The 14,287-nt window shown below is 48.6% G+C and overlaps 1 protein-coding gene and 1 pseudogene across 2 annotated transcripts in view; both read right to left on the reverse strand.

Annotated features, from left to right (window-relative positions):
• Nucleotides 1-4,497, reverse strand: part of LOC123935275 — a 28,827-nt pseudogene extending 24,330 nt beyond the window's left edge.
• A 3,296-nt stretch (nucleotides 4,498-7,793) lies between these two features.
• ASB9 (ankyrin repeat and SOCS box containing 9) overlaps nucleotides 7,794-14,287 on the reverse strand; it is a 30,070-nt gene continuing 23,576 nt past the window's right edge. For both annotated transcript variants that reach the window (XM_045995583.1, XM_045995582.1), the window contains 3 exons: nucleotides 12,043-12,177; nucleotides 10,611-10,802; nucleotides 7,794-8,009 (listed from right to left, as the gene is read on the reverse strand). In XM_045995583.1, the coding sequence (XP_045851539.1) occupies nucleotides 7,885-8,009; nucleotides 10,611-10,802; nucleotides 12,043-12,177 (452 nt within the window). In that variant the 3' untranslated portion in view covers nucleotides 7,794-7,884. The remainder of the gene's footprint in view (nucleotides 8,010-10,610; nucleotides 10,803-12,042; nucleotides 12,178-14,287) is intronic.

A 14,287-nucleotide genomic window follows, 5' to 3' on the forward strand; every position in this document is an offset into this window, starting at 1 on the left:
TTTCATCTATTACCTTACTGTTTGAACTTGCAGAGGGAGAGCAGAGAAGATGAATGTAAAGTGCACAGCCCCATACACTTGCTTTCGAGTTGGTTTGGAAGAAGCTGGTGCCTGGCTGTTATTCCTAAGTTGTTGGGGATGCAAGGACGCGGGTAGGCAACGTACGATTTGTCCCAGAGTGAAATGGTCAATTATGAGGAAATCTGGGGAGAAAAGAAAGATCTTTTGCCCAGTGGGCCTCACCCACACTCCAACACGAAGTTCTCTCCACAACCCCGCACCGTCACGATGAAAACATGCAGTTGGAGGCCACCTACAACTGACCTGGAGTAGACAAATCAATCTGTATCATTAGGCGGCTTCTCCTCAGTTTGTGTTTAAGCCATCAAGGCGAGGCACCAGTAAAAGGAACAATATCAAAACACGGGCCCTGAACTCTCCTATCCAGCAGATCTTCCGGAGAAGAAAACGTCAGTCAACAGGAGCCAGCTTCGCTGTGCGAGGTTTAACCATTCCTACAAAGCGCAGGTGGCTGAAGCCAAGTGGTACCGGCTCCACAGAATCAGGTGGGTGGGCTGAAATTGGCCACGGTGGGCATAAGTCTACCGCAGAAATTGGTAAACGCTACAAATCAGATGTCTCTACATTTTTTTTCTGAAGACTCGAATCTCAAAAATTCACCAGGGTACAGCTACTCAGAAGCTATCGCCCGTACCAAGGCAGGCGTACTAAAAGGTTGTTACGTTGTCTCCACTAGTCAAGCAAGCTGTTTGCTACAGGGGCTCCTCCACAGCCAGAGCAGCCAAACATCAAATCTTGTCCTGTTATTCCACATGGCGGGGTGGGGGGGGGAGGGGAACAAGCCTCCTCCCTATTCTTGAGTCACTCTTTACATAACTAACACTAATTCAGAGGAACTCATTATTCCATGACTCTCCACTTAAAGAGGGACCTCGGTGCCCTATGACAAGCCTAAGAAGAGGAAGGTGTTCAGAAAGAAGTCATTTGTTTCCGTCACTTCTTCCAGCAGAGGGCAGCCAGAAGTCTCACATCAAACTGCAATTTTTCACCTTTCCAAGTAGCGGGCCGTCTCGAGTCCTGACCTACAGTGGAAATCCCATGAGACACAAAAATTTGCAGCCCAAGGAAAACTACCTGCCAGCCTCATTTGACAACTAATTTGGCATCGCCACCACTGGTGGGGATCCATAGCAGAACAGCTGCCTTTGCTCCCCAGTTTATTGAACTAAAGACAGAGAATGGCTTATTCATTAATCAGAGGGAAAGGAGTCACCATTGACCAGGCATGGCAAAGACCGTCCACTTGCAGCCTGGGAACCAAGACATCAGTAATCCCACTGCCCAGAATCCTTCCAGATCGCTGGTACCATGTTTTCATTTTGTAGCCAGTACTAGCACACGGATTTGTTTCTTCCTCTCTTCTACTGCTAAATCTCACAACAGCAGAGCGCATTTTCACTCAACCCAATGAACAAGTGAAGTGATTGGATCAGAAAAAACATTAAGGAGCCAAAGGACACAAGAGGGCCCAAGGGGACCATTTGCACCTCCGACGCTCTACAGGCTGTCTCTGGGCAGCAAATAACCCACGGCTCTTGCTACTGGATTGTCAGTCTTTCCTACGAAGAGTGAAAAAATACATCTGTCATAGAAAGTGCACCTAATTGACTCGGCTTTGGGGGGCGGTTCCGGCTATCAGTGGTTTTCCCAAGAGTCAAGATTGATATGCATTTGTGCGGCTCCTTCCTGTACCCTTTGTCCTCATGACGAAGGGCATAAAGCACTACTGGCCTGGGGAACACATCTGATCTGAAATGAGGTGAGACAACAGGCCCACTTATAACCCCGATCGTGGCACTCAGACTCCATCAGCAACCATTCAGTCCCAAGGACTAGAAGCTTTGAGCTAGCTGACATACAAGGAGAAAGCTCTTGTGGAAGAGGCAACTGTACAGATTCCAGTTTCCAAAAAGAGCGGAAATGTTTTAAAATAGCTTCAGGAGCCCTTCCTTGCAGGTTCGGGGCAACAGACCCTGCTTAACTCTTCAGCGGGGTCATCTTATGACCACGGTGGAATTTCCGGCAGGGCTGATGGTGGTTTGGGACCAATTAAATCCACTTTCGAGAACTCAAGTAAACGGGGTGCTCCTTACATTGTATGCTGAGGAATAAAACCCACACCTAGTACATTCGATTCTGCACACCACAACTCACAGGACTACATGTACTGGGTGAAAAGCACAGTGATACCATCATCAGTTTCCGTGGTCATAACACAACGTTTACAATGTAAATACTTTGGCTTCCAACAGCCGTATCTTCTAAGCCTGTGAGGCTTAAACACGGAGAAAAACGTTGCATTAAAATTCCCACACAGGCCTGTAGAACCACCTGATTTCACTGTACTCAGAAAAAAGAAAAAAAAAACCCCAAGCTTTCAAAAGGTATATAGAAAGTTGAAAAATCTCATATCGCCCGAAGTGAGCAAAGAGGCCTTGGGTGGGGAGGAAAGTGAGCGGAAATCAATTTTACTTGCTTCGGCTTCACAATGGATTTTGCAAAGTAAAGGGTAGAAAATCAATCTTGTCAAATCAGTGAGAATTTATACACTTGAAGGAGTCCAAAGGTCTTGGAGGGTGTATTAGGCTGTAGGACATTCTCCATCACATGGTGGCCAGTACAGCCTGAAGGTGGGACTCACGCCTTAGTGAGTAGGGACTGATCACTCCCAGTGACATCGCCAGGGACTCAGACAGGAAACCAGAGCATGGAAGGTGGGCCTTGAGCAGAAAGCAGACCAGGGGGCTAGTGTCTGTCTTGGCTTCCACTCTGCTGGGGGTGGGGGAGACATCACAGAGAAATGCTTCAGGGAAGTCAGGCGAGGTAAGGGACGCACATTCTCTGCGCAAGGGGAGTTGGCCAGGGGCTGGGCCAGCAGGTGCACCAGCAGCAAACTTCCCGGTGTTGCATAAGCATGCTCCTTGGTTCCCTTTTGGTTTTTATAAACTTCAGTGAAGACTCCTGTAAAAGGTCTGCCTGGGGGCGCCCGGGTGGCTCAGTGGGCTAAACCTCTGCCTTCGGCTCAGGTCATGATCTCAGGGTCCTGGGATGGAGCCCCGCATCTGACTCTCTGCTCAGCAGGGAGCCTGCTTCTCCCTCTCCCCCTGCCTGCCTCTCTGCCTACTTGTGCTCTCTCTGTCAAAGAAATAAATAAAATCTCAGAACTCTCTGAGGTCTCTTTCATAAGAGCACTTAACCCCAGCATGGGGCTGCCACCCTCAAGATCTAATCACTTCCTAAAGGCCCCACCTTCTAATACCATCACCTTGGGGCTTAGGATTTCAACATATGATCAACATACGTTTGGGGGGACAAAATAGGTGAATAGGTGGCTGTGTGGCCTTGGGGAAGTTACTTGACCTCTCTGTTGCCCTTTCCTTAGCTGTGAAATGGACATAATAACACACCTGTATCAAAGAATTATTACACGTATTATGGGAGTTGATGTTTGTGAAAACCTGAGAGCCACGCCTGACATACTTTACATACAGTAAACACCATACATGTGTTCGACTTGACAAAAATAATCATGATCATGTTGTTATATATTGGACTTCAGACAACTCAGCACAAACCTGATGGCAATGAGCCATCAGCAGGTGTGGTAGGCAGGATTCTAAGATGTCTCCCAAGATTCTGGGTCCCCGGTATCCACACTCCTTCTGCCAGTTCGCAGATGTGACTAAGGTCCCAAATCTGGAGATGATCTGGGTAGGCCGGACTTAATCAGGCAAACCCTCTAGAAGCAGTTTCCTCCGGCTGGCCGCAGCAGAGGAGCTGCGGAGAGGTCAAGCCACTTGGCCGGGAAGAAAGCCGCACTGGCTTCCCTCCTGTGAAATTCCTAGGGAGGGGGCCCTAGAGCAAGGGACTGTGGGAGGCCGGTAGGTGCGCAGGGCAGTTCTCAGCTGAGAGCCCGCGGGAAAACAAGGGCGTGAGTCCCGCAGGTGCAAGGAACCGAATTCTGTCAACAACCAGCGATCTTGGAGGAAGACACAACCTTCACCCCAAGCCCCAGAGAAGAATTCTAGCCGCGGGCAGCACCCAGATTTCAGCCCCGTGAGACCCTGAGTGGAGAATCCGGTCACACAGGGCCTGGACTTCTGACTTTCAGAAATTAGGAGAACATAGATTTGTACTGCTTTAGGCCACTACGTTTGCGAGAATTCAGTATGCGGCACTAGAACACTGGTACAGTGAAACAATAAAGCAAATAGGTACACGTAACACATGATCAGTTAGACGATTTTGTTCGAAGCCCAGGCAGCCTCCTTTCCGCCCTGCCACATTACGGGTGAAGATTTTTGACGCTGACCGAGTTATTACAAAGTACTCTCCCCGTTCAGAGAAAAAAAAAAAAAAAAAAAAAAAGGACTTTGCCGCTCCCGTGGGAAGGCACCTTTCAGTACTCACCGGCATCCCTGACCCCGCACAGCCGAGCTGCGTGCGCCAAGAGCAACAAGTCTGGGGTCCCGCAGGCTGGTCTCTTTCAGCTGGGGAGATGGCTGGGCAATGTCCACCTTAGGCAGGCGCTACATCCTACAGGTGTGTCCCGACCTTTGACCTACGGATGAGGCTCCACCTCCACTTCCAAGGCCGGCCTGAAATTGACAGGTGGTTTTAGGACCCAGGGATCCTAGCTCTAGAATTTATCAAAGAGGAGAGAGTGCTTTGCAGAGGAGCTCTGGCCTATGCCTTAAACTCTGGCACAGCCAACTACTGTGTGAACTTTTATAAATTCCTTAACCCATCTGCACCCCCATCTGGAAAATGGGGATAACAGCGTTGTGAGGGTTTGAGGTAAGGCTTACAAATCACGGATCTGTAGGGCCCGGCCGTTAGCAAGCCCACTAAAATGAGAGGTGGTGTTTAATTGCTTTTGATGCTGCCTGAGTCTTACACTCAAGCTCTAAGGCTAAGCGTCCGTTGTATTATAAATACCCAACCCAGCACATCTCCGTCCCTTGTCCCTGAGCCCCAAGCGTCTGCTTAATGACTAACCACTCCAACCTGGTACATGGAGTACAGAACCACATCAATCAGCCCCAGTACAAACCCAGAGTCAATCAATTGTCGTTCCCCGCCTTCCTCTCTTTGCTCACTTGTTTCATTAGAACAAGAACTGTGCTACAGATGGGTACCAAACAGTCAGCATTTTCTACTGGAATAAAACCAAGGGAATGCAGTCACCGACAATAGAGGAGACCGGGCTACAATAAATAGAGGAGTTCAGTTTGCACTCTAAAAACAGACAAAGTAATTACCATTTTTAAAAGACCGTTTCCTGAGGCTAAAAATCTACATCCCTCGTGCACTGGGGGGAGGGCAGATCTATTAGATGTCATGGAACCAGTTTGATGACAGAATTTATGAGGCTGTGCCAGATTGTGATCAAGTGTTCGAAGGTAGATGCCACTTACAAATATAACCACATCGAGACTCATAAAAATAGACTCCCTATTTAAATTGAATCTTCTTTCTGAGCATTGCTAAGCGTGGTAATGTGAAATTTTCCCAAATTGCAATGGTGGTGGTATTTTTCCCATTTGCGGAGATGACCATCTATTATACGGATTTGCAAATTGGTTAATTGTCTGGAAGATTTAAGAAGAAAAAATGCTGTTCTAGTAATTCTGTGCCGTCCTGCGCTCAGAGGATTTTGGCCGAGGGAAGATTAACATAAGCAAGAGTCTGCCTGATACATTTTAAATGAGAAACCAGGCTATTTTTTGACCTGATGTTTTCAGAAAGAAAATTATAGCAAAGAGTCTATCATTCCTTACTCCTTAGCCAATGATTCCCCCAACTACAGTGTTAAGATCCGGAAAGTCAATATAGTATCTTTGCCTGTCTCCTTCGCTGTGGCTACCGTGGGGTCTAGAACAGGGCCTGGCGCAGACACGGGCATGAAATATTCCCTGAATAAATGGGTTAGAGAAATTAAGTGAATTAGCAAGTAGCAGGATGCTGATGTTCTCTTTCGGTCTGAGTTCTGAGCAGTTGTAAATGTCAACATGATCAGATGGAAAAGGGAAACAAAGGAGCAGGGAAGTGGGGTTCTGTAGAGTCATATTTGCATTTGGGGGTACACGGGAAGGGCAAAAGGAAACCCAGTGGCAATAGAATTTATCACTACAAAGTTTTTGTTCCTGAATGGAAATTTCCAGAGCCCATGTTGTAAACTGCCTTACAATGGGTCGTTTATGAGGAACAGGCCTTTCTGCCGAAGGGATTATGTGGCAGCAGCGCCATCTGCTGGGGTAACTAGTTGGACAGTTTAGAACAATATTCTAGTGGGCTCCCCCACCCCAAAAGCAAATTGAATTTAGAATCACAGAAATGATCTCAGAAATATCTTTAGAGATCATCGAGGCCACGTGTCATCTTACAGGTAAGGACTGGCTTTAAGTAGGTACAACATTTTCTTTCTGTTAATACAATGGAGCCCCAAATTCATTTCCCTGAGACAAGACTGACGACAGCTATTATTACTAAACTGTATTACAGGTCTCGTGCAAATCAGAAACTGAAAGGCTGTTAAAATCCACCTGTTAAGCTCTGAAGAGTGCTGTCCAACACAAACGTCCATGACAATGGAGCATTAGAACTTTCTGCAATGATCCCTATCTGTGCCTGCTGTCTGGTACAGGGGCCCCTGGCAGCGTGTGGTTATTAACGTCTGAAATGTGGTCAGTGACACCGAGGAATTGGATTTTTAATTTTATCCAATTTTAATTAATTTACATTTTTAAAATTAGCCAGCCACGGATGGCTAGTGGAATGGTCCTCAACCTGGGCGCTCTGTGCATTTTGGACTGCCTGCCTCATTCTCTGTGCTGGGGGCCTGCACCGTGCCCTGCAGGCTGCTTTAGCAATAGCCCTGCTCTCTACCCACAAGATTCTGGGGGGTACCCCCACCCCAGTTCCCGACCCCCACAAAGTTGTGACGACCAAAAAAGTCTCCTAATGTTGCCCCAGAAATGTCTCCTAGGGGGTAAAATCACCCCTGATTGAGAACCACTGGGCTAGTAGCTGCTGTAGTGGACGGCACAGTTCTAGAACATGCTTAACATATATATGACATTTTGATTAAGAAAAAGAAACGGCCCCTAGGTTGTACTATAGCAGTAGTGGTTTTGTCATAAGAATGGGGAAGCTTAAAAAAAAAAAAAGTCAGGGGCGCCTGGGAGGCTCAGTCGTTAAACGTCTGTCTTGGGCTTGGGTCGTGATCCCAGGGTCCTGGGATCGAGCCCTGCGTGGGACTCCCTGCTCAGTGGGAAGCCTGCTTATCCCTCTCCCACTCCCCCTGCTTATCTTCCCCCTTTCACTGTCTCTTTCTCTCTCTCTGTCAAATAAATAAAATCTTAAAGAAAAAGAGGCAGAGGTAGACAAAGAAATCTCTTTCTTCTTTATCCTCCTTCCCACGTAATGGATGGAGCCCAGAGAGTCGTGTCTGAAAATTCGGCCTCACACCCAAGTCCCCGGGTTAGCCTCAGAAAACCCATCCTGGAATCTGGCTTCCCTGAACTCACCATGAGGAACTCAACAAACGGGCCACAGGTCCTGGCTCAGCAGTGGCTCAAACAGGAGCTGGGATTACCGCCACCCTCTTCCAGGGAGCAGGGGGAAAGGTCTCAGGCCTCCCAACCAATAACACAGAAGTTCCCAGTGTGTTTCCATCAAAAATAAAAATCTCATTGACGAAACTGGCCAAGCTCTATGAACCTGATTTTATTCCAAAACGCCAGCGGCCGCAACACTCCAGAATCTTGGTGGGTTTTTTGTGACTCTGGTCCCTCGACACATTTACATATGAAGGAGAAAACGTTTCAGCTCCTCGGGAAGGACGAGTCCCTTGATCTTGTGATGCTGCTGGGTCCCGAAGCACTTCCGGATTCTAAGGCGACAGAGCTGCAGCAAAGAGGGGGGTCCTGGAGAGAGATCGCAAGACAAGCCACATGTTGGCGTCATCTAAGGTTCCTTCTCCTTGAAAGCAGACAAGAGGTAACACTGCCATAGGGAAATAACGTGGTTCTGCTTAACACCATTTTCGGGGTTTTGTAGTAGGAGGCATTTTTAGGCTATGTTCTCTCTTTTCTGGTATCTCACTGAAATGAGCTTATTAGCTTTTGATGTAGAGCAGACTGAAAAAAAATCAAAGCTTAATCTCACTAATGGAGGCTTAAAGCAGCTAATTTTGGAATTAGGAAGTTACACAAAACTCCCAATATTGAAAATAAAATTCACGTTCAACAGCTTTCTTGTATTTTACCTTTAAAAATAAGGTACTTCCCCCAAAGTAAGGCATGTCTAGATACAAAGAGTTTTACAATGAAGCCTTTTACGATAATTCAAATCTGATGAGCCATCAGTGGAGCCCAAGGATATGTTACCTTAAGTCCCAGTTGTTTTTGATTCTGCATTCAGAGTGCTTCAACTCAGAGCTGAACAGTAAACCAGCACAGACTTCGCACCCGGAACCAGCCAACAGTTCACATTTTAGGACAGTGGTTCTCAGCAGGGGGTCAGGTGGAAGGGAAAAGGCGGGGACACTTGGCAAAGGGTAGAGACACTTCTGCTTGTCACCACTTGGGGGAGAGGTGCTCCCGGCATTTGGCGGGTTGAGGCCAGGGACGCCGCGAAACAGGTGGCGCAAACAAAAATAAATGCAGTCTTGTCAACGTGGACTCCGGAGCACTTTTTTTTTTTTCCCAGCAGCACTCATGATGCTTTAAAGCCAAAGTGGGTTTGAGGGTGGCTCCGGCCATGCTGGGCGGGGGGTCATCTGTCGTTTCCATGGTGAGCCGCGAGTAAACACTGCTTTAGATGCTGTTCAAGGCTACTGGGGTAGGAATACTCCAGAACTCCTTTCCAGGGACGATCGGAGATAGAATTTGCTGGGTTGAATCTGCAGGTCTGGCTCTCCCTGCCCTTGGCTTGGCCCCATGTCCGTGGCCTTCCAGACTGCTGAGAGGTGACCTCACCAAAACCCCAAAAAATGACTCATGGGGGCAAAAGCAGCAGTAATTCTCTGCAGGAGCAAATGACATTCTACAAGCCAGTGGGATCATGGACCCCACTGTCGCCAAAATGCGAATGAAAGGAATGAAAGGCAATGTACGTGCCTACGAATGGCCTGCGGACATCAAGTGGAAGGGAGGAGTCAGGGGAGGCAAACTGAAAATCCAATGCGATTATTTGCTGAGGCAAGGGATGAGGGACTGGAGATAGAGATAGAGATAGATACACACGTATACACACACGAGCGTGCATGCACGCACGCACACACGTGTGTGTGTCCATGACTTTGTAACTTTAGGAGGCCACGAGGCACTTTTGCTTTTGTGGATCTCTTTCCCAGTTTAAAAAAAAAAATGGTATTTTGCCACCGTGTCGGTATAAAGGCACGCCTAATCCAGGTTGAGTTTTATCCCTTTTTTCGTTCGGATTTTAAAAGAGATGAACATATTTCTGTGGCCCCTAAAAACATCGTGGGCCCCAAGCATTGTGCCATCTGTGCCTGCTGGAGAAACAGGCGATAGATAGAGAGAATTTTTTAAAAAGCAAATCATCACAATGCAGGAAGAGCGGCCTGGTGAGGACCACACAGGCCGCATTTGGGGGCCCCAAAGGCAGGGCTTTGGCTGCAAGTACCCCGGGCAGTCGGAGTAGGAGGAAGAAGGTTCTGCAGCCACTTTATAATTCTGCCCAGGGTGAGGCCTAATTCTCAGCACGCAGGCGGAGTATAACCCCATAACCCACCATCAGAACCTGTCAGGCAGGGAAGCCGGCTTCAAAGTCCCACCGCCTCGAAAAACTTAACAAAGTCCACATTCTAGTAAGAAAGGAGGTCATGAGCTGGCTGCTCTCTGTCTAGGGACAGTTACGAGTGCCATCTGAGGGGTCTCTGCTCCTCTCCCCAGCCCACCCTGACCTCACAGCCCGACCCCCTCGCACAGCACCCAATGACCACGTTTAGTTGTTTGGGTTAGAAGTGTCGGCTCTTATTTGTGGAGGACTTAGGTGTCGATGGACTTGCAACAGTAAATGCCCTCAGACTGCTGTCGATCATTAAAGGAAGACTTTCTAGCACTATCTCGAGTAGCATCCTTGCCCCCAGTGAGCAAGTGCCCAGTAGTCTGATCCATGCGTAGGGCAGTTAAGGCACCCGAGGGGGGCATTGTCCAACCCCGAAGAGGATTCTGGTGCATCGTTCTAAACCATGTTCTAGAAAACTTTCATATCAAAATTTGAAGATCGTGTTCATTCTTTCAAAGCTGGCCTACCTCACACGGAGTATTAGATCAACCAAAACAACTGGTCTCCAACATTGCAAACCACAGGTGGTTCCTGACCACGTGACCAGGACCATACCTTGTTGAACAGTCAATGAGCTCAGCTCCCCACTTTCGGCGAGGGCAGAGAAGGATCTCATAGTCTCACAAGTCAGAGCTCGGTCAGCACTTGCCTCCTGCGAGAGCCCGCAGGAGTTGCTACGGATTAAGGCTTAGGTTCGGGCAAAGGAAAAGCACCTTCTCGCTGCAGGAAGAGCCGCGTCAGAGTGCTCTCGGGGGGCACCAACTCCAAGGGGCGTTTCCCTTCGGCGTTCTTGGCCCGGATGTCCGCTCCGAAGTCCATGAGCAGCAGTGCCAGCTCGCCACTGGACACCCTGGCCACCGCATGGAGGGGGGAGTCCAGGCCTCGGCCTTGGTTCACGCTGGCTCCTGAAAAGTCACAAGAAGGAGAGAGTCAACCAGGGAGCTGAGCCCAAGTGTTCCCCTTCTCGAAGCACGCTTCCTCAACAGTCCTTAACAAAAGCGCTTCGACAGCGGGCCTGGCAATCCTGGGAAAGTGGGAGATGTGTCTTGATTCCATCGACTAAGATGGGGAAAGTGCCACGTGACAACATGACTGAAGGTACAACATAAGCTTTGTAGCATATGAGGTTTAAAACCTTGCCTCTGAGTGCTGACCGTAGGTGTGCTACATTCTAGAAAAATCCTCCTCTTCTGGGGCCATCCCAAGCCAATTCCATCCCTACGCTCTACAAATCCCCACCCGAGCCAGATGGGCTGGCTCCCACCAGGACATGTGGGGACATGTGGCTTTGCCTGGGCTGCTGTTCCCCTAGGAAAATGGAAACCTATGTCCACCCAACACAAGGTAACTAGATTGTTCCGGCTCTCTTCTTGGTTTTGTGAGGGATGGGAAACCCTGCCCTTTCCTGACTAGAACTTAAAATCTACCTAGAGCATTGGGGGAAAGGGGTGGGATGAGGGAGAGAGGAGGGGATGGTGGGAGGGAGAGAGGGAAAGAGAAGGAGAATGACTCTCCTTATTCGTGACAATGACTGTCACATGAGCAGAAGGCAACAGGCACCACAGGACAGTCAAGGGAAGGGAAGGGTTGCTGGAGTTTTAAAGAATAAGCAGGACTCGGGTCATTACAGGGGTAACGAAGTGGTGTTCCAAGGTTGCAGAAGGTTCTAGATAACACCAAGGAGGTGCAAAAGAATGATGCGACATAGGCCTTTCCGAGGAACACAGAAGATCAACAATGAGCTAAAAACAGGGCAAGTACTGGAGAAGAAGGTCCCAGAGGGGAGACTGAGCCAGTCTCCAGCAGCTGTGCGAGTCCTGCTGGCCTCAGAACGGGACTGGCTGGAGGGAGGAGGTGAGAGGGAAGGGAAGAGAACAATAATCACCGAGGACCACCCTGGGAGGAGATATGCTCACCATCCTTACCCTCATTCCAAGCGAGAGAACAGGAGTGGAAGTGCAAACAGGGTAAAATCTATGTGTCCCCCCCCCCCCGCCCGCTGCCCCGCCCCAGAACACAGCCTCCAAGAACCCTGACCTTGACCGACTCTACGGCCCACACTCTTCCCCGTTAAAATACAAACGGCTTTTAAAAGACATTCCATTTCTCATTCTCTTTCCTTGTTTTGTGTGCTTTTAGCTTTACCTGACTCCAGAAGCTTCCTGGCACAGGCTATCTGCTGGTTTTCACAAGCCAAATACAGCGGCGTGCCCAGGTGGCTGATGTTATGGTCCACGTCGCCCCCATGGGCCGCCAGGGTCTCCACACACGCCGCATGGCCTGCAGCCCAGGGCAGAAGAAACATGGTTGCAGCGCGCATTCTCTTAGCCAGTGACACAACATCTTTCCTCTCTCCTGCAAGCTTATGTTTGCCACGGACCAAAAGCTACTTTACTTAGCCCAGGGAAGGACTTTACACACTGCCGTCCCTTGATGTGCTGACCGTAAGGCATGATCTCTCTGCAGCTCCGGGGAGAACCCCACTTGGGTTTATGGGTTACGGAAAGTAACAGCAGCCTGCTCCGAGGGTCTGTGGCTTTGTAACCAGACTGAATACAGAAATGAAGGGGACAGTGGGGAGGGGGTGGGGGAACAAGGACTGCAGGTAGGCCCGGAGAAGAAAGGGCACAGTAGGAACCATGGGTCCTGGGGAAGCAGCCCAGAAGCTTGCCAAGGGCCAGCCCGTGGGAAGAAAGGTGAGGCTGAGAAGCACCTGCCCCATCCAATCCAAGTGGGGCCTGGTCTGGCAAACTGGGTTTGGTGAAAGCCAAATCATTCTTGCTTGGTCTAGAATGTCATACTTTAAACACTGCTTCTTTGCTTTTCTCTCTCTTTTTTAAGATTGTATTTATTTATTTATTTCTGAGAGAGAGAGCACACACAAGCAGGGGGAGTGGCAGGCAGAGAGAGGAGCAGGCTCCCTGCCGAGTAAGGAGCCCAACTTGGGCCTCCATCCCAGGACCCCGGGATCATGCCCTGAGCCAAAGGCAGACACTTAACCCACTGAGCCACCCAGGTGCCCTGCGTTTCTCTTTCTCTCTCTCCTTTTTTTTTTTTTAAGATTTTATTTATTTATTTGACAGAGATCACAAGTAGGCAGAGAGGCAGGCAGAGTGAGAGGAGGAAGCAGGCTCCCTGCCGAGCAGAGAGCCCGATGCGGGGCTCGATCCCAGGACCCTGGGATCATGACCTGAGCCGAAGGCAGAGGCTTTAACCCACTGAGCCACCCAGGCGCCCTTGCGTTTCTCTTTCTATAAAATCATTTGATTTCCACACACCCAGGGAATATGATGAGTTGACAGGTCTCTTAACAAAGAAATGCCAGTGCCTTGGGAGATAATTATCATATGGATGGATTCGGTCAAATAGGGCCGCTGTAAGGCTCATGGGGAGCCATTCTGGGAAAGCCACCGAGGAACTAAAAACTCTTCCCGCAATGTGTGCTCACGATAGTGATGATGCCAGTCATGGGCACTGGGGAGAGGAAGGACTTGCCATTGTATTTTTTTGTGCCAGAGTTAAGAGCATTGGGAAAACTGTGGCTTTATGAAAAGAATTACCCCAGCTGAAGACGTTCTGGGGATCTAATGTACAGTATGGTAACTGTACGCAATAATGCCATATCGTTATGCTTGAAATTTGCTAGGAGAGTGGACCTTAAGTGTTCTCCCCATACACAAAAAAATGGTAACACTGAAACAATGGATATGTTCATTAATTTGATTGGTAACCCTTTCATAATGTAGATATCTATCGAGTCATCATGTTAGTACACCTTAAATATATACAATTCTGTCAGTTAAATCTCAATAAAGCCAGGTGTGGTAGAGAATTACCCCGAGCTGTATATAATATCTTGTATTTCCAATAAAAATTGAAAGTTTGTTTCACTTAGAAAACCTAGGTGACGAGGGTGCCTGGGTGGCTCAGTTGGTTAAGGGTCTGCCTTTAGCTCAGGTCATGATCCCAGGGTCCTGGGATAGAGCCCTGCATCAGGCTCTCTGCTCAGCAGGGGGCCTGCTTCTCCTTCTGCCTCTGCCTGTCTCCCCCTGCTTGTGTTCTCTCTCTCTCAAATAAATATAATATTTTTTAAAAATGAAAACCTAGGTGGTCATGAGACAATATTCTTCAAGGCCCTAAAACAAAAGAATAGAATTTATTTTATAAAATAATTTGAGAGGCGCCTGGGTGGCTCAGTCCATTAAGCATCTGCCTTCAGCTCAGGTCATGATCCTGGGGCCCTGGGATGGAGCCCTATGTGGGAGGTCCCTGCTCAGTGTGGAGTCTGCTTCTCCCTCTCCCTCTGCCTGCTGCTCTCCCTGTTTGTGCTCTCTCTCTGTCAAATAAATAAACAAAAATCTTTTAAAAAATTAATAAAATAGGTGCACCT

This window comes from Meles meles, chromosome X (assembly GCF_922984935.1).
Source record: "Meles meles chromosome X, mMelMel3.1 paternal haplotype, whole genome shotgun sequence".
In the NCBI taxonomy this organism is placed as follows: domain Eukaryota; kingdom Metazoa; phylum Chordata; class Mammalia; order Carnivora; family Mustelidae; genus Meles; species Meles meles.